The sequence below is a fragment of the Saccostrea echinata genome, unplaced genomic scaffold, assembly GCF_033153115.1.
Source record: "Saccostrea echinata isolate AGI-Se365-2 ecotype Australia unplaced genomic scaffold, CSIRO_AGI_Sech_v1 ptg000022l, whole genome shotgun sequence".
Taxonomy (NCBI): Eukaryota; Metazoa; Mollusca; class Bivalvia; order Ostreida; family Ostreidae; genus Saccostrea; species Saccostrea echinata.
The window spans coordinates 13,336,044-13,357,416 of record NW_026889771.1 but is presented as its reverse complement, the minus strand read 5'-3'; the positions used below and the strand labels follow the sequence as shown (position 1 = coordinate 13,357,416).

The following is a 21,373-nucleotide window of genomic DNA, read 5'->3' as shown; positions in this document are numbered from 1 at the left end:
GACTATAAAATGATATACCTTGTACTGAACAACAGTAAACTTATAATTATGTTTAGGATGCTTTGATTTGCTGATTCCAGACCGATCTTATTATTATAGAAATTCAAACTCAGAAATTAAAAAAATATTTAGCAGATTCATGTTCATATAAATCATGTATAACAACTTCCAGATCGAACACAAGACAAAATGTTGATGTTAGGGCCAGTATTCGAGCTGGCCCCCCACTTTCAAAAACGATGCTACGTCCCTGATACGTAATATTTCTTCGCATTAGATATGCCTTATAAATAAACTTAGCACCTTTTTCTTGTGTGTAGATTCAATATGTATATGATAGAGCATTTGGGTCTGTAAGGTTAATATCAACGTCATACAAAACCTGGGATCTGATATTTTTATATCCATTACATTTAAGAGGAAAATGATGTTCGTCTTCGACAGAGCCAGAGCTACAAAAGTTAGGAGTTCATAATAAAATGATTCTAGGGTCTTATCCAGAAGTAGAGGCGATGTAAATTAGTTTGAAAAGTAACCTTATTCTTATGGCATGTCATACGTTTGCAATATTAAATATTTTCGAACTGTATTGTATAATTCTTCATTAGATTTGTATAAATGTTTTTGTTATTCTATATATTTTCCCGTTTGTATTGTATAATTTTATTCTATAATTTTTTTCTTTTTGTATTGTTATTTCATTTGTACTGTATAGTTTTCCATTTGTATTCTGATATTTTCCATTATACTGTATAATTTTCCATTTGTATTCTTATATTTTCCATTTGTTTTGTTTTATTTCCATTTGTATTGTATTAGACAACACAAACAGAAAGTTATAGAATGAAAACGGAAAATTATAGAATATAAATGGAAAAGTATAAAATTCAAATAAAATTTATGCAATACAAATGAAAAAAATATACAATACGAATAGAAAATTATACAATACAAATGAAAAAATATACAATACGAATAGAAAATTATACAATACAAATGGAAAAATTATAGAATAGAAATCAAAATTATACAATTTAAATGAAAAATTATATGTTACAAATAAGAACAACACAATATAAATAACTAGATATGTCGTAACGCCACGAAAGGCATCCAAAATATCAAATTCCATAACTTACACATTTGTAGCCGAGATAATGATTAGAAATTGTGAATTTTTAAATCTTTTCCAAGTTCAAGGGGGATAACTCTTTCAAATATCATCGTAACATGACCGAATTCGATCTTGACCTGTATTTTCTGGGAAAATACCTGCATATGCAATTCCAACCTTATACATACATCCCTACAAAAATTAAAGAGCAGAAATTGAAAATTTCTTCTTTTTTTCTAAGTTAAAGAGGGATAACTCTGTGAACAATCATCGAACCACCGCTAAATTCAAACTTGACCTGTATTTTCTGGGAAAATACCTGCATGCATGTGCAATTCCAACCTTAAACATACATCCCTAGAGAAGTTAGAGAGCGGAAACTGAATTTTTTTTTATTTTTTTTAAATTTTTTTCCAAGTTCAAGAGGGATAACTCTGTCAAAAATCATCGAACCTGACAGCTAAATTCAAACCTGACCTGTATTTTCTGGTAAAATACCTGCATATGTAATTTCAACCGTATACATACATCCCTACAGAAGTTAGAGAGCGAAAACTGAAAATTTCTTATTTTCTCTAAATTCAAGAGGGATAACTCTGTCAAAAATCATCGAACGAAGGCTAAATTCAAACTTGACCTGTATTTTCTGGTAAAATACCTGCATATGCAATAAATTATTCCAACCTAATACATACATCCCTAGAGAAGTTAGATTGCGGGAATTGAAAATTGTTGTATTTTTTTCTAAGCTAAAGAGGGATAACTCTGTCAAAAATTATCGAACCACTGACAGCTAAATTCAAACTTGACCTGTGTTTTCTTGTAAAATACCTACATATGCAATTTCAACTAATACATATATCCCTACGAAAGTTAGAGAGCAGAAATTGATAATTTCTAAATTTTTTCTAAGTTCAAGAGGGATAACTCTGTCAAAAATCTTCGAACATGACAGCTAAATTCAAACCTGACCTGTATTTTCTGGTAAAATACCTGCATATGCAATTGCAACCTTATACGTACATCCCTACAAAAGTTAGAGAGCCGAAACTGAAAATTTCTTATTTTTATCTAAGTTCAAGAGGGAGAACTGTCAAACATAATCGGACCACAACCAAATTCGAACTTGACCTGTATTTTTGGGGGGGGGGGTAAAATACCTGCACATGCAATTTAAACCTTATACTTACATCCCTAGAAAGGTTAGAGAGCAGAAACTGAAAAAATCTTTTTTTTTCTAAGGTCAAGAGGGATATGTCCTTTCTGACATATTTCATTTCGTCAAATAAAATCTGCAACATGACTATTTTAGATTTTATTTGACGAAATGAAATATGTCAGAAAGGACAGATAACTCTGTCAAAAATCCTCAGACCACGACAAAATTCAAACTTGACCTGCGTATTCCTATGTCGTATCCATATGTTAAATTTGAGTTGAATGTGTGCACTGTTGCCGAGATAATGAACGGAAATCCAATGATGACGGAATGACAGAATAACGGAATGACTGAACAGGGCAACACTTATATGCCCCGGCCATTTTATGGCGGGTGTATAAACATTTTATAAATATGTTGCCGTTCGGGGGTTTTCTCCCTTATGCAACTTGTGGGTCTCCCAAGTCTGTATATTGGACAAAAGAACTCTAAGTCAGGATTAAAATGTATAAAAATTTATTATTGGTTGTTGTATTTCATTTGCATAATCTATTTGTATGATTATCCCTATTTCTTGCTCCCGTAGAAATATTATTTCTCTCCCAATTAGAAATGGGAATAAAATATTCTCAAATGGGAGAATTAAGTTTTAGGGAATTATAAATTTACAAAAGTATAAAAGTATTTCCCAAAATACTGGGAGTCCCTTCACAGTACAATTGATAGTTATGGGAGAGTTATTTCACCTCCCAATAATTTTCTCCCACAGAACAATATAATTATTAAAAGTAAAAATAAAATATTATCCCAAAATTCATCAGCTCCCATAAATGAATTATTTTTCAATATGAGTTACCCATTGACTTTCACTCCCAGATATTCTGGAGATGTGAGCTGTGAAAGTCAACTTACAAACTGACTAGTCGATCGATCTGCGCTGGATTATATAGGCATCGGGCTCGATTGTCGTGACGTCACGACAAAGTGAAAATACCTGCCATCTTTGTGGGAGGTCGCCTTTCGGAAAGTCCTCTTCTTTTTTCATTTTCGTTCGGGCTCGTGGTACAATACATTGTAGTATACGATATCATAATAATACGTTATATTTCCATTAGTGAACTCTTCAAAATTAGAGGCGCGTTTGGTCGTCTGACAGGGACAGCATGGCGTTGCGGATAATACAAAACATGCCAATCTCAATCCGATTTTTAATGTTAAATGTATTTGTCATTCCAATTAAAGAATGGAAGAACTAAAAGACATATGTAAGAGAGCGAGAACCCTAAATTTATCATCCATTAATAAAAAATACGACTTTTCCGAGGCATGTATATTGTATTTAGATGTAGCATACGATAAATAGATACATACGATCAACAAAATAGATATAAATTGATATCGTTGTCATTCCTACTCTTGATGTATATAAAGTCCACAACAATAAAATATTTCATTTGCATTTTCTTAGGATTTGTTCATCGACATTCAACATATTGGGCGCACTTGTTTCAGACATCCGGGCGATGACCCGGTTCACTTTTATCACATGACATACTGACCCGGTTAGTGTCGCTGAAACGAGTGAAAATTCAGCCGAAAAATGGCTGCTACTGTTATGGGTGCTGTTTCTGCAATATATAATTTTCTCTGAACGGACGAGGACAACGATTTAGTGGATATATTTGCATTTTAGTATTTTCTAGATCAATTCAATGCACAATCTGTTGATTTGTAGTACAGGGCCTCGTTACAAACAAAACTGAAAAGTGACTTTAAAATTATAAAAAGGAAGTGTTGGTCGTGCAAATATAAACGAACATTTCGTAAAAGTTACTTATTACCTCAGTAGTGTATACTACTGCAAATGATAAAAAACGAATATTTCACCACCAAGAAAATTTCTACCTCCGTTTTCCGCCATATTGCTTTTCATCTGGCCGCTCGAAATTTTTCGGGCGATCCGGGCTACTTTCTAACCGCCCGGCGGCTTATAAATATTTGAAACAAGTTACTTGCCCGCTTCCGGAAGTATCAACCGGCTTGACCCGGCTTATGAAACAAGTGCGCCCACTGTTTACATGTTTACGTTACGTTTGTCCCTGAAATCCCGCGAGATTTGTACATTTACCGACTTTTTCACAAAAGAGCTCACTAAGAAGTATAACTCTTCCATAGTGGAAATAGAACGTATAACAAGCTTATCTTTTAAAAAGATTGGTGAGCTAGCGCTGTAGCATAATAAAATACAGAAGATATCTGAACCATTTGTTAAATTCGCTGAATCGATTAATTATTAATAAGAAGGCACATTGGAGCACTGGGGGGGGGGGGGTTGAGTGGGGGGGGGTTCATAATTCAGAATGGTAAATCTAAGAGTGGGCTTCACGTCAGCAATGGCATAATTCCTAACTGTGCTTTAAGCATTCTGTATTCTACTGTAATTTCAATTTGGAGGTGAAAAAAAGGTCAGCAGAACCAATGAGCACCTAGTTTAAAATATTCAAGTGTGGTACTGTTTTTTAGCAATCGCATCTTCTCGGAACTTTCCGGCAAGCTCGGTAAACATATCCGAGGTTGTGGCGATTTTCCGAACTTGCCGGAAAAATCAATGAAGGTAGATTAGAAAAGCTAGGTATTCATTACAATTTTAGAAATAACAGTCTTCGTTTTATAAGACCCGAGTAACTGTTACTTTTTGTTCATTTACGTGCAGAATAGACAAAACACGAAACTTCAGATCATATGTATTTCCAGATGATAAAAACTAAACTGACATGTCTTTCCGACATATTTTAATTATTGAAAAGATTTTTTTCCGAGCTTGCCGAAATTATCCAGGAAGGTGGTATAACTGTGAGGAAAGCTAGATGTCTAGAATCTTGGCATTATATGACCTAAGTTTTTCTTGTACTTTTATGTGTAGGTTAGGCAATAAATAAAAAAAAATTCAGAATCCGGATCTAGACTGGTATTGCCTGTCTCTAGTACGTAAGAAATGTATATCGCACATATCAGACAGGAAAGGCTAGTGTAAATTCTGACCATATCTATATTTGTATGACAAAACGAAATTGTTATCGCACAGTCTATCTACAGTAGTTTTCCCAGAGGTAGCAGGGGATAGTTTTTTTTAATGCCAAACATGTGCCGAGGGGGTACACATATACATGCGATCCATAAAAACATGTACATGGGGACAGTTTTCCAGGGGCTAATTAATTACTCTTCATATGCCCATGGCTCACAAATTATGTCAACAAATTACATGTAATCTGTGTATTAGAGTGCACATGTACCAAAAATGCACCTGGGGACTCCCCAAATTTTGGCTTGTTTTTCCAAGATTTGGGCCTCATTCACACCCATACAACCCACCCCCAGGCCCGAGCGAGCAGGATAAAACACCCAGTAGTCTGTAAATCACGTGTCTTAGTTTCGCATTTACAACTCTGTATATGATAAGCGTCATAGTGACACCTACATGTTGCATATCATTTTTTTTCAGCAAGCACTCTGCTACACTGCAAATGTGTCCCATAATTATTCTAATCATTTTTCTACATAAAATATCACATCAAACAGGGGATATCTCAATTTTTTAAGAAATTTGACCGGGTCTTTAGTACGAAACTATCCCCTGCCACCAGAATGCCCGACCGTGAAGTTGAGCATGCGTATTCCAGAAATATAGACTAACGTAGTTGCTAGCGCTCGAGAGCGCTAGCAATAATAATGATAATACAGAATAAATAAAACAAATTAAACAATTAATCAATTAAACAAGCAGGGTTTATACATTTCCTAAATCATGAACATTGTAAACACTCAATAATTATGCAAATTAAAAAAATAAAAAAGATGTCTTTTGCAACAATAACTTCCATTCCATTATATAACTGCAGGCCCGTACGAAGCAATTTCAGTTGGGGGCAGCCAAACATTTTCAGTTTGGGGGCACTATCAACTACCAAAATATTCCTTAACAAGCAAAAAAAGGTCATCAGCTGTTTTTATTGAGGAGGCACTCAAAGTGTAGTAGCTAAGTTTTCTATAGTATTCTATATATTCTAATTGGCAAAATTATTGGGGGGGGGGGCACTGCCCCCAGTACCTACGGCCATGAAATGAAAAATAATCGAATGTAACATGAAAGTAAAAAATAAGAGCAAAAGATTTATTAGCACCAAATATTCTTTTTCTTCCTCTATTTTATTCTGGAACAAAATGGTAAACTTTACGACACATAAAAGATAACAGGGAAGATTTACTTATTTCACATAACGTTGGGGAAGGTTGGTCTATGTAAAGTTTAGATGCAGAAAATCTCACATCACCAGACCGAAAGAGGTATACCTTGATATAAATTGAAAGTATTATAGATGGGGAGTGAAATAACATACATATGTACATGTACATGTATTTCACATCATTCATTTCGATACTCATCACGTAGAGGTAGGAAGACCTATACACGGTGTCCAAGATGTGAAGTAATTAAACTTGACTTATTTCACATCACGTAGAGGTAGGTAGACCTACACACGGTGTCCAAGATATAAAGTAGTTAAATCTGACTTATTTCACATCACGTAGAGGTAGGTAGACCTATGCACGGTGTCTGAAATATTAAGTAGTTAAATCTGACTTACATCACATCACGTAGAGGTGGGTAGACCTATACACGGTGTCCAAGATATAAAGTAGTTAAATCTCGAATTATTTCACATCACGTACAGGTAGGTATACCTATACACAGTGTCCAAGATATAAAGTAGTAAACCAAGTCTTATTGAGATTGTAACAACACAACCTACATCAAATACTCTATCATTTCACATCAGATACAGGTACATGTAGGTAAACACTCATAGAGACATTGTAATATACCTACATCAAATACTTTATCATTTCACATCACAGGTAGGTAAACACTCATAGAGACATTGTCATATACCTACATCAATTAATATCTCATTTCACATCACGTACAGGTAGGTAAACACTCATAGAGACATTGTCATATACCTACATCAATTAATATTTCATTTCACATCAGATACAGGTAGGTAAACACTCATAGAGAAATTGTCTTATACCTACATCAATTAATATCTCATTTCACATCAGGTACAGGTAGGAAAACACTCATAGAGACATTGTTATATACTTACATCAAATACTCTATCATTTCACATCAGATACAGGTAGGTAAACACTCATAGAGACATTGTCATATACCTGCATCAAATACTCTATCATTTCACATCAGATACAGGTAGGTAAACACTCATTGAGGCATTGTCATATACCTGCATCAAATACTCTATCATTTCACATCACGTACAGGTAGGTAAACACTCATAGAGACATTGTCATATACCTACATCAATTAATATCTCATTTCACATCAGGTACAGGTAGGTAAACACTCATAGAGACATTGTTATATACTTACATCAATACTCCATCATTTCACATCAGATACAGGTAGGTAAACACTCATAAAGACATTGTCATATACCTACATCAATTAATATCTCATTTCACATCAGGTACAGGTAGGTAAACACTCATTGAGGCATTGTCATATACCTGCATCAAATACTCTATCATTTCACATCACGTACAGGTAAGTAAACACTCATAGAGACATTGTCATATACCTACATCAATTAATATCTCATTTCACATCAGGTACAGGTAGGTAAACACTCATAGAGACATTGTTATATACTTACATCAATACTCCATCATTTCACATCAGATACAGGTAGGTAAACACTCATAAAGACATTGTCATATACCTACATCAATTAATATCTCATTTCACATCAGGTACAGGTAGGTAAACACTCATAGAGACATTGTTATATACTTACATCAAATACTCTATCATTTCACATCAGGTACAGGTAGGTAAACACTCATAGAGACATTGTCATATACCTGCATCAAATACTCTATCATTTCACATCACGTACAGGTAGGTAAACACTCATAGAGACATTGTCATATACCTACATCAATTAATATTTCATTTCACATCACTTACAGGTAGGTAAACACTCATAGAGATGTAGACGTTGATTTTAATAACAACGAAGACTGGGTTCAATTAATATATTGTATATTCCATATGTACAGGTCATGTTATGTGTAGTTCTGTAAATAAAATATTTAACAAATAATTCACAGACAAACAAACATACACATACATCACACAAAACACTGAATTTTCTGGCTAAGGGAAATAACTCCATTTTCCTCATAACTTTAAGGATCATCATAAAATAATCATTTCAAGCATTATATTATTCAATTCATTATCATAAAATAATTTACTTTTCACTATAAAGATATCCATTCATAGTATTCAAATGAAATTCTATTTACAACACAAATAGACATCACAATATACACAAACTTCACTAAACACAAAGCTTACCAAATATATGGTATATGAACTTGATCTTCTTGATTCTTAATTTCTCAGTCAGTCATAACTATAATAAATTATCACATAAAGTAAGTCTGACTGATTATTGGCAAAATATATTTAAAACTCATAAAAAATAATATTTTACAGAAATCTCATTCACATAACTTTCATACATCATGCTCATGATTAATAATGTTAAAATGTTAATAAACTGACCTGTTTAGTATATACAAATTGTCCATAAGTCCATAGGTCTGGTATACAAATTGTCAGTAAATCATTTTGGAGTCAGTAAAAATACACTGCTCACTCTAAGGATCTTTTTTGAATGTCTAAAAAAATTACTACAATAGTGAGCTTCTCACCAGAGTAGCCAGTCAAATACCTGGGTTCACCCATGCATGAATAGCATGCTTGACTTAATGGGACACACTATGGAAAAGCCTTAGTGTAATAAATATATACAAACGCTCTTACTTATAACTATTTAAAGTATGGAAATACATTATGGACAAAAATTAAAAACAATAAGTCAATGCTGTATTTTTATTAGATAATATCTTTATTAATAAAAACACGCAGTCACAGAGACATTGTCATATACCTACATCAATTAATATCTCATTTCACATCAGGTACAGGTAGGTAAACACTCATAGAGACATTGTAATATACCTACATCAAATACTCTAATTTCACATCAGGTACAGGTAGGTAAACACTCATAGAAACATTGTCATATACCTACATCAATTAATATCTCATTTCACATCAGGTACAGGTAGGTAAACACTCTTAGAGACATTGTCATATATTTGTACTACTCCCGTACTATCATTGCACATCCGGGACAGGTACTGGTAATTCATCCATGATTAATTCTGCTTGGAATCTATTAACCATTTCCTGGTTTTGAATAACTTTTATCAAAATCTGTAATAATCAAGAAATTTAGGACAGGTATTACAAAAAATTTTATGTTTAGATTACTGTATAGGGGGAAAATAACTCGCGGTGTTTATATTTGCTATATTCATGGTGTTTATAAATCCGTGAATTCAAGAAACAGTGAATAAGTTTTGAATATTAAACCTCAATGTTTTATTTGTAAATTTGAGAATAGACTATGATAGGTATATATACGTACAATACATGGTCATTCAGTAATTAGGAGTAGTACTTAATTGTCATTCAATTATTTTAATTATCACGCTTTACTTTAATTCAAGTAAGCGCTAATATCCTGTATTTATTGTTAAAAAGCTGTTCTAATAGATACATGTTTCATCAATCAAAACACATGGGTCATGGGTTTTGATTACCCATGCGTAACATTACCACGTGTATTTGATACCTGCATTAGCATTATGCGTATTAGTTTTTATGGAAATTTTGGATTAAAAATATATCATTCGAATAACTATCGAACTTGCTGAAGATATGGAAGGATATTATTACGTCTACCTACATTAATACATTTATTAGCGTCCAGTATTTTTTTTTTGCAGTGATGTGTATTCCTTCGGAAAGATGTGTACACATGCACTCATCGTAAAAGCATATAGGAAAGTCATTTGACGTTTATAGTAAAAAAATTTTAATAACGGCACTTGTTTTGATTAGTCATCAATTAACTACTGAATCTAACTATAAACCTACCCTGTTCATGAAGTGAATACATAACGCTGATAAATGTCGTTCTTGCTATACTAGCTATGGATTACACGGTTAAAGACAAGGAAGGTAACTTTTATTATACACCGATTCCGCGAATTCAACAAACTCCGATCGTGTCTGATTAGAGAAAAATGTGAAAATTACAACCCGTGAAATTAATCCCCTATACAGTATTTCATACAATATTTGAACTTGCAGTTCTTATTATACCTCTGGAATGTAAATGTGTAATAATCAGTAATAATCAAGAAGTTTAGGACAGGTATCACAAAAAATGTTATGATTTGATTATTTAATAAAATATTTGAATTTGCAGTTTTTATCATACCTCTGAAATGTAAATGTCAAGTGCATAATTTACATTTCTCTCACAGCAGTGTGCAGTTTTCTTTACCTTGCTGGTAAGGAAATCAATCTAGAAAATTGATAAAGAGAAATATCATTCGTGAAGTACAATTATATTGTGAAATACACACCAAAAATACTCATTGTGGTAATGTTTTCAGGATATTCATGAAATGTTTCAAATTTAATTCCCTAATGCATGAACATACATCAGGTAATGATTGCCCACAAGAACGATTATATGTAAAAAAGTTTTATAAAGGTAGACTCCTCTCTTCATTGGTTATAGGAGAAGAGCATTAAGAATGTATCATTTTCCTACAACTATTTTTATGAAACCAAAGACAGAAAGAATAAAACTTTACCATCTTTTCTGACAAGGCCATGATACTTTTATTTTTTTCTATAAGCCACTGCTTCCTCCCTGAGTTTTTGCCTTTGGTTATCTCCATTCTAAATGATGGCTTTTCCCCACATTCTATTGACCTGATAAGTTTCCACAAAAGACTTGAAATAAAAATAAGAAAGAAAAGAATTGAATGTTTGGGGACATTGATGAGAACAATTGTATTAAACATTGTAGAATGCCCATACTCCAGCTTTAAATAAGTTACTGACCTGTATGTCCATTTTCTTTAGGACTTTATTAACATCCTTGTCACTCTGATAAAATGAATGACTGAAATAGATAGATTAATTGATAGATAGATAGATAGATTGACTGCATGCTATCATTACTCTAGGAAAATAATCAATTTATTCACTCTTCGAGGTTATCTAAATCAAAGTACATGAAATAAATTTAGGGCACTTTATAATTACTCTTTAAGCTTGTATGGCATTGGAATATGGCATCCACAGTATGCAGGTTCATCATCTATTTCAATGCAATGCCTATGATAATTCTGGCCACAAAAAGTGCAAGATAATTTTTTATTTTTATAACAAAGAAACATATTATATACTGTTTATACTGTACATGAATTTTTACTCTTTATAATAATATAATCATTATCATTGAAGATGATAATTTGTGTTACTCTAGCATTAGACGGTTTTCTATTTTTTGACATTTTAATAAGCACCAACCAAGATCACTACATCTAGTACTACATGTAGATAGACTAATAAAGGCATGAGAATATTCACTCATCTTTAAATTGATACATATATTTATTTATATTACATTGAAAAAAAATATATCTACTAATTTTTTTCTGTTTTTATCCAATATTTATTAATATATATTTTTTTATGTTGCTACATCTATGAGAACATCTACCATGTACCATATTTAATTATAATACCACTTAAATTTTTCTATATTTACTCCATCACCAAACTTACCAGTAAATTGAAATATACAAAAAGGTGTACATGTGAGAGGAAAGATAATAAGTCTGCTGACAATAGTGAAAAATGAGTTCTGGGTGAGACATACATGTAAATACTAAAATATAATAAATACATCTGAAGGTTAAAGATGTCATAGTAAGCATATTAATCTTGATGATATTACTAAGAGAATGATTTAGAATTGATGATTTTTTTCATCATCAATGATGAAACACTCTGGGATGAGGTGTGATTTTGTGAAACGAGGATATATATATGCAGTCTCAAGATGTTGGATGAGAGCACACACAACAAAAAGCCCACACACTCCAACAACAATTTAAACAACTTACCAGTACTCTGCTGTAATAAACAATTTGTTGAGAAAAAATGAAATATTGAACACAGTGATTTAATTCTAAACCCCTTACTTTCATTTACATGTATTTAATATTGAGTAATAATATTTTTACAGTAATTGAAAATGTATATGACAATGAAGTCATCTTTTTTTAACTCTCGTTCACCAGTAAGAAAATATAACTTGCCATACTACAGCAAAATATAAAAGAAAAAAAAATCATTCTTTTACCTTCAAAAGTTTCCTCTATGGCACTAATTTCAGATGTATCAAAATCAGTCATAAAATATTTAGGATGCCAGTCTGCATTCCATTGCTTTAGATACTGCAGACCTCTCATTATTGACTTCTTTGTTTCATCTGCAGTAATAAAGCAGCCAACAATGGTGTAACCAACATTGGTGTTGAAGCATACAAAGAATGCTGGTAGGTCATACTTTGTTGTTTTGTAGGTCGCATCCAACAAACAGATTTCTTGACCATACAGATTGAGTAATCTTTTTTGCCATTCTGTCTGGCCAACAAAGAGGAAATCTTCAGTTCTGTAATAAATTTTCACAACAGTAGTTAATATAATGAATTCATATACAAAAAGATTTATCTCTAAAACTGTAATGATAGGTATATTAGATATATATATTTTATAATGGTTGTTATGCTGTACATTCCTTAAATTTCTTTTTCCACATGATGACCATTTGTGTTTACCTGTACATGAAATTTGAGAACTTCTTTGTAAGATGAGAAAGTTGTAGTGATTTAAAATGTTTCATTTTTAAATGAATACGAAAAATAAGATAAGTAAATATACCTTAATTTGCAATTATATTGTTTTGCAAATTAAACAATATTTTACTAATGATATTAAATTACATGTACTAGTAACTGAATAAAGAATCCATGCACATACTCAGATATATCAAGATAGAAGTTGTCTTTTTCATTCGTGGACTTATATTTCTTCAACAACAACTCAAGATTTTCTTTATCATCCTTGGAATATCTATACTTATAAATTAATAAATTTTGCAAATAAACTTCGAAACGGGTGCACCAGAGTTCTTACTTACTCCTCTAAGAATACACACGATACAAGATGACGTCCGTAAACTATATTTAGATTTCACTTGCATTGTAAATATCGTACATTAAATTAAAAGTCTACTTTTATTTTCTGTAAACAGCCATGAAATAGCAAAAACGCGAGTACGGTGGCGTTTCCGGTTGGCGGATCTAAGTTACTGGCAATTTTTAATGAAACTGGCTACAAGCAATCGTTTATTTATTTCATTAAACGTCATTACTGAATTATTCAATCAAAACTTGATTTAAATGATATAAAAGAAATAAGTTGTGATAACCGATTAAAAAGGAAAATGTGCAAATTATTTTCGTCATTCACCGATCGTAATATTGACGGAAGCTTCTAGAACATCATATAGAATTACATGTAGCTGCTTGCCTTTAACATAAAAAAGGCTTTTGTGTGAATGGTTATTGAAATAATGGTAAATCATTGATAACACTGTAAGTTGTGAATATATTTATATATCGAAAGACTATTACATATAAATGTATTTTGTAGGTTTTCCTAATAAATTTATCGGTAAAATTTGTATATACTCCTCACTGAGAGCATCGTGGCAACGAACCCGAAGTACAATTTGGATTTCGTAATAAACCTGCTTACATGAAAAGAGAAAAATTAATGAACAAGGCATTGTTCAAATACAATTATGCTGTAAAATTTTGTGCTTTAATCAATTCATTTCAGTTTTTTTTTCAGAATACAGTCTTTTGTATCAAATACACGGCCTATTCAAGTGGCGGATCCAGGAATTTTGAAGGGGGGGGGCGACCAGTTTGGGGTAGGGGCCCACGGACACACCAAAAAAAATTGATTATTAAATTTTATGTATATTTTGGACACAAAACGGGAGGGGGGGGGGCCTCCCTCTAAATCCGCCAGTGTATTCATAGGGCGTTATATAAAAACTAATTTTTACACAGGTACTTGGGTCTTGGATTATAAACCTGTATGTACCTTATTGATTTGTTTAAAAAAAAAGAGATAAGGTACAGTTTTTACATATCAATAAGGTGCATACATATTTATAAACCAAGACCCATGTACCTGTGAATTTTTACCAAAAAAAAAATAATCAATTTCTCAGTAAAATGTGCATTTCTTGACGGAAATGAAAAAAGAGTATCTGAAGTACAATACAGTATATACAATATCCATAACATATAGTATATAACAAGTTTTACAATAAACGTCAATTAATGAAATTAATGAAATTAATGTAATTGTTATTGTAGTTTTACAAAGGAGGGTGGGGTGGGGGTGGAGACGTACTTCTACTTCATGCGGGATTTTGAACAAAGTATTTCTTCCTGCTATAAGCCTGTAGGCTGTTAGTAGAAACTACAATATATAATTTAATGGATTTTTTCTGTCGATAGGGGTATAAATTCAATTCCCAGCGCTTGCGCGGGATTTCATCTAGTCTACAATAGAAATTAACGAAAATGATTAAAAACATGCACACATCTTATCTCCTAGATTCCTTGCATGGCTTTTAAATATGCAAATCAATCAAGTTTACATTTCATTAAATACATGCACAACTAATTTTTAATATATAAATTTAATGAATTATATAGACGTTTGAATTTATATAACCTAACCTTGTTTGATTTTTATACGAGTCCATCACATTTCTGATATCCTTATCTAATGGATAGAAGCGTCTATTTTGTGTGGATGTCTTTCCAAGATCTTTTTTACTGAAACTCTTAAGATGACGTTTCATTTCAGCTACTTTTGTGACACCTTCGTCCATAAGACATTGAATTTTTTTCTTAATTACTCTGTCGACAGGCTGACAAAACCCTGCAAGCTTAAGAATTAAAAAAAAAAAACATTGTATAGATTAAAGAAATAATGAAGCCAATATACTTAGAGGTCAAATTTTTGAAGCATATTACATTAACAAAGTTATTATATGTTTTTTTTTAAATACTTGTCCAGTAACATGGTTCCTAAGTTCAGCCTGAGAGGGAAAAGGTATATGAATCTCCTCTTCCCATGCCACTTGGTCCTTTTTCTCGTCAAGTGCAGTTTTATGTCTCCTTGACTGGTCTTTTCTTTTCCAGATGGAGTCTGGACCATTGATCTGAATATGAACAAGAGGCCCATGGGCCACATCGCTCACCTGAGCACATTGGCTAGGAAAAAAAGCAAAAATCAGTTCAGTATTGAAAAGTTAACGGGGGAGAGGGGGGGGGGATTTTAAACTACCTAACAATGCTTTCATATCAATATAACAAATGACTTTGCTGTTCTTGAGCAGAAGATTTTTTCCCATATATTCATTTGTAAAAATTTGATCCCCCATTGTGGCCCCACCCTACCCCCGGGGGTCATGATTTGAACAAACTTGAATCTACACTACCTGAGGATGCTTCCATATAAATATGACCAATCATGGCTTTGTTGTTCTTAAGAGAAGATTTTTAAAGATATTTTCCTATATATTTCTATGTAAAACTTTGATCCCCCATTGTGGCCCCATCCTACCCCCGGGGGTCATGATTTGAACAAACTTGAATCTACACTACCTGAGGATGTTTCCACATAAGTTTCATCTTTCCTGGCCCAGTGGTTCTTGAGAAGAAGATTTTTAAATGATGCCATTATTTTTTCACTAATTTCTAATTATCTCCCCTTGAAAGAGGGCGTGGCCCTTCATTTGAACAAACTTGAATCCCCTTCACCCAAGGATACTTTGTGGCAAGTTTGGTTGAATTTGGCCCAGTGGTTCTTGAGAAGAAATGAAAATTTGAAAAGTTTACAACAACGCCAACGACAACAACGACGACAGACAACGGACAAATTTTGATCAGAAAAGCTCACTTGAGCCTTTGGCTCAGGTGAGCTAAAAATCATCCTCGTTAACTTAAAAGTAACCAAAGTACATGAAGTATGCTAATATTATACAGTTAAAGTATATAATTGAGGGAGTCTGCAAGATTCCAGTTCCCCAAGAGCAAGTCTATTTTCCAAGGCACAACCGAGGGAAATAGACTTCTCGAGGGGAACTAGAATCTTGCTGACTCCCTCAATGATATACAGTTGAACTTTGATATCTCATACACGAATATATCAAATACTATGGATCATGTCAAAGTGATTGAAAAGTCCCAAACCTTTTTTCTTTAAGTATTTCACCCTCATTATGTCGAACCCTCAGATATCTCGAAGTTTTTTCTCGGTCCCATCGAATTCGAGATAACGAGGTTTGACTGTACTTTAACTGTTTTACTATACCAATATCAAAATTAGATTTTTTTTTCAAAACCTGTAACTGCAACTCTATTTTATATGCAGTGCAATTATAAGCTGAGCAATGGAAATATTAATTACTCAGAATATAGATAAAATAAATAAATTCATTAAAGGGTCTATGCATTTGAATCAATGGTCTATAAAATAAATGTAACTGCAAGCAACTTTGTTTATTTTTAAACAATTTACACTGTGACAAAGTGACGTGCTCCATCTAGCTCTCAGTGCACATTAGTTTACCATGTTGATGTCAAAATAACAATTTACTTCTTCCCATATAAATTAGGCCCTGCCTCCTCATATATAACTTTAACTGAGCTGTATTATGAATATTCATGATTTTACTTGGAACATTTCGGTACTTTTCAAATGATTTAAAGAAGTTGCTAGGTACTCCGAATAGGTTTGTATCAGTTCATCAAACTGATGCACCTTTTTGCAAGGAATCAGTCTTTATTAGGTGATTTTTAGGGAATCAGCAAAATATATTGATCTACTCTTATAAAGTGAACAATCAGTAGAGGTACAATAAAAATAAATGATTACATCTGACCTTGAGATTTGACTGATTTATCACAAAATTAGTTAATATTATGTTAATCATTAATCTGTGTCATTTCTATATGAGAACTAAGATAAAAGAAGTGATGTATTTAAGCACATTAACATGGTGAATGATATATTCAATTTGTCATTCTGAACAATAACATATTGCGTTATAATTCTCCTTTCTAGTTATCATCTTCTCAAAATTTCTGAGAGATACAGTTGGAATTCTGTAACATAAAATTTATATTCTCTTACATTCACACAAATATGGGTGATTCATATCCTAACATTCTAACAGTGTACGAGAAAACAGAATTTGTAACTTACCTTATATTCTGGAAAAATACATATTCTTTTTAAGTAAATTCTTGCAGGACAATCCTGCTTCTTGGTGTTTTGCACCAACGTCCTGCCTTTTTGTAAGTAGGAATGGTCTTTTTTCCCTTCCAAGGTCTAGGAATAAAAGCAATCTCCCAAGTGATACATTTTCTTATGAACCACAATATGAAGACATATATATACAATAACAGATAATCAAGATACTGAACTAATGACACTGGGAATACACAGAAATAGGACTCACTATATGTATGCTTGTGTATTGAAAAGAAAATTCTGATTCAATACAATACCATATTCTTTACAGTTATGGAAGATATATTGAAATTTTGTTTCCATTCTATCAATGGAAAGGCTTTATCAATTAAATGCATAACCATTAAGAGGACTGAATATCTAAATATCTATCTTATAGTTCTTTTACTCTCAATTCAAACGCTACTAAACCCTATTCACTACAGTAGACAGGACTGACAGGACATGCCTCACAGTGGTCTAGATTCATTTCATATACATTAGTTTCGAAACATATCGCAATACAGTTAAAAATTATCGCTATACAAAATTCCCAGTCAATACCCATCCCTATACTGTGTGCGTAATAGTATTTTAAGATACCTTTTCCAACTGATACTTCAGCTTTTTTTTAACATTCCTGTCCGGTCCAAACTGGCACTCCCTCACATCCCAACCTAATATCATAAATGGCGTTCCATTATATTGAATTGTTGGTCCTTCTCCACGACTCACATCCTCCCACTTCACTCTGCGTTTACCAAAGTCTGCTAGTAAAATAATATGCAATGAATGGTATTTTTTTCAATAAATAGACTTCAAACTTGAAAATTGAATAATTTGTTTGAATAATAACACTCTGAATATTAAACACAGACATGAACACATTTCCTATTTATTAAACATAGTGAACATAACAAGAAACTTACCGTTGATGTCCTCTCTGAATCCCTTATTCCGACGAAAAACAGTAAAACTTGTTACTGTCTCAACTTGGAAATCGTTTATTCGTTTTTCTGCGTCTTCCAGGGATGTAACAACAACGTGAAGCGGAGCTTCAGCCATACCACTACTGTAATTTGACACTGAATGTGTGCATGGTGTGCATGCAGATGATAATTGATAAATTTCGCAACGAAAGGTCACACAAATCAATTAAACATTCATATCAACATATCATATATGACGATTCAATAGTTGCTTTCTAAATTTTGAATGAATTGACGAGTTGACAGAACCCTCCAAAGTAAAGCTGGAATTATTTGTTGCTCGAACCCGATGTAATAAATTAGAGGTGTTCCGAACGGCGACCTCCCTGTACGTGATCTGAACTAGCATTCACCGTTATTATTGCAAAGAAGCTTTGATATGCTGCCATGCCGATCGGATCATAGGAGTTCGCAATTTTATCAATAAAGTCAATAAAAATCACTCGATTGACCAAGCCATGAGCTATGCGTTAGCATAGCGAACAGGAATGCAACGCGTTTTTGGAGAAATCGACCAATTTGCTTTTTCCCACCGCTTATTCAATACAGCTCGTCAGCATTCGTATCAAACAACATTTTTCTACTAAAATTTGCTTTTTAACCCTTCTCGAATGCTGTCAATACCCACTTTCTTCGATTTCGCGTAAACAATCGTTTTACCGAGAAGCCATTGCGTGACGTCACATGAAAACCGAACCCGATAAATAATTATAAAATAAAAAAAAGATAGAGAATAAACTTTAAATTATTTCCTGTTGCTTTAAATTATCACCAACTTACCAAAGTGCATCAGCAAAGTTGTTCGACACGACGAATTTCTTTTAACTTACTCAATATTTCAATTTGCGCGCACATGCAACTGAAATTATCGCCCTTTGTTTTTGAACAACTCGACATGGTTTCTCGCCATAAAAAAATAATCGGGGGATATTAAGTATTATGATTTATTCAATTTATTTATAAAATAAAATATGTACAATAATTGACAACGTATTTATTATTTTTTTATTTAAAACAATCGAAATAATTATTTGTCGGGTTCGGGTTTGATGTGACGTCACGTAATGGCTTCTCGGTAAAACGAATGTTTACGCGAAATCGAAGAAAGTGGGTATTGACAGCATTCGAGAAGGGTTAGAAAGCAAATTTTAGTAGAAAAATGTTGTTTGATACGAATGCTGACGAGCTGTATTGAATAAGCGGTGGGAAAAAGCAAATTGGTCGATTTCTCCAAAAACGCGTTGCATTCCTGTTCGCTATGCTAACGCATAGCTCATGGCTTGGTCAATCGAGTGATTTTTATTGACTTTATTGATAAAATTGCGAACTCCTGTGATCGGATCGACGAAAGGAATCACGCACCCTAGGGCGCGGATAATATACTGTTTGGTACATTTGGGACTTATTGCTGATGAACTTCGTAAACATAAACAAAAGCAATCGTAAACAGTTAAGAGCCATTCTCTGTAACGACTTGAACTTTTATATAGGAGCTGTGGCACGCATAGTCTCAGAATTTCTCCAAACTCTCTATGATAAAAGTCTTTGATACTGTAAACTCAAATCAGGCAGAAAATCGTTGCTACGTGACATGGTTACCATGGCAACATGTCCTAAAGTTTGAAAAATGGCATTTTTCAACATGTTCAGAGTCCCACAGTTAACGTTTGCAGCAAAGCAAACAAGTGGCAATGATTGTTTTTGAAAGTTGAAGGCCTAATGTCTTAAATGCGTGATAAACATGTTTGGTAAATCAACTATTACATTCGTTACTATGGAAACAAAGTATTCAAAAGTAACAATTTTGCCCATTTAATTTTATAAAATCATACACTTAAGAATAAAAAAAAATATAGGTTGAAATGCAAGCAAATAATAGACAAAAGATCCTTGCAACATATACCAAGGAAGAAATATGATATTTCTTATAGGATGGCAATGGTTGCCATGGTTTTAATACCAAGAACGGATTTTAAATTTACTCTCTTAGTGTTTAAATCTTATCCTATCTCTTTAAAAAGCATATTTTTGTATAACTAATGATCAATTTTTAAAGACGTTCATGTGACCCTAATTTTCACATTTCAAAAAATTCAAATTCAATTCTTTAAATAGTGCGTTGCTATGGAAATAAGCCGAAAAAATTTGCATAAAAATCTTTAAAATATTCTGTTTCCTTGGATACGTACCCTTGTATGTAGAATCCCAAAACTTTTATGATTGATAATTATGAACAACTAACCTGACTTTCAATTTTGACTGCCACCCAATCTCTAACCGGATGCAAAAAGCTGGCACATAGGGTTTAATATTGATATAAAATTTACAAAATCGAACATTTTCCCTTCTTGGTTACCATAGCAACAGTGTTGTATTTTCCAACAAACGTTATCAATATATGATATTCAACTTTAGTTCTTCCAGATAAGTACTATTCAAGGTGAGTCAAATAATATGTTTCTTGAATAAAAAGTAAGTAAATTCCTATGGCAGCAAAAAAATATCACTTTAAACAACTGGTACATTGTTTCCATGGTTACACTGCAAAGTAACAATTAATCCCAATTTTTCTTATGTTGTCGGTGTTGCAAGGTCCTAAGGATGTATATGTGCCAATCATGAATTTTATTGTTTTTCCTGAAGACAGTAGCATTAACCCAACCTTAGCAACATATTTTGCATGGTTACACTGTGTTACCA

General features: G+C 32.8%; 2 protein-coding genes across 2 annotated transcripts in view; one reads left to right on the top strand and one right to left on the bottom strand.

Annotated features, from left to right (window-relative positions):
* Window positions 1-21,373, top strand: part of LOC133190446 (charged multivesicular body protein 5-like) — a 445,151-nt gene that overhangs the window by 62,854 nt on the left and 360,924 nt on the right. The window lies entirely within an intron of this gene.
* LOC133190730 (uncharacterized) lies at window positions 12,582-18,847 on the bottom strand. The gene is made up of 7 exons (XM_061326415.1): window positions 18,614-18,847; window positions 18,288-18,451; window positions 17,658-17,783; window positions 15,457-15,609; window positions 15,122-15,333; window positions 13,341-13,433; window positions 12,582-12,972 (listed from the first exon to the last, which is right to left on the bottom strand). The coding sequence occupies exons 1-7, from the start codon at window positions 18,747-18,749 to the stop codon at window positions 12,582-12,584; spliced, it is 1,275 nt and encodes a 424-aa protein (XP_061182399.1). The 5' UTR covers window positions 18,750-18,847.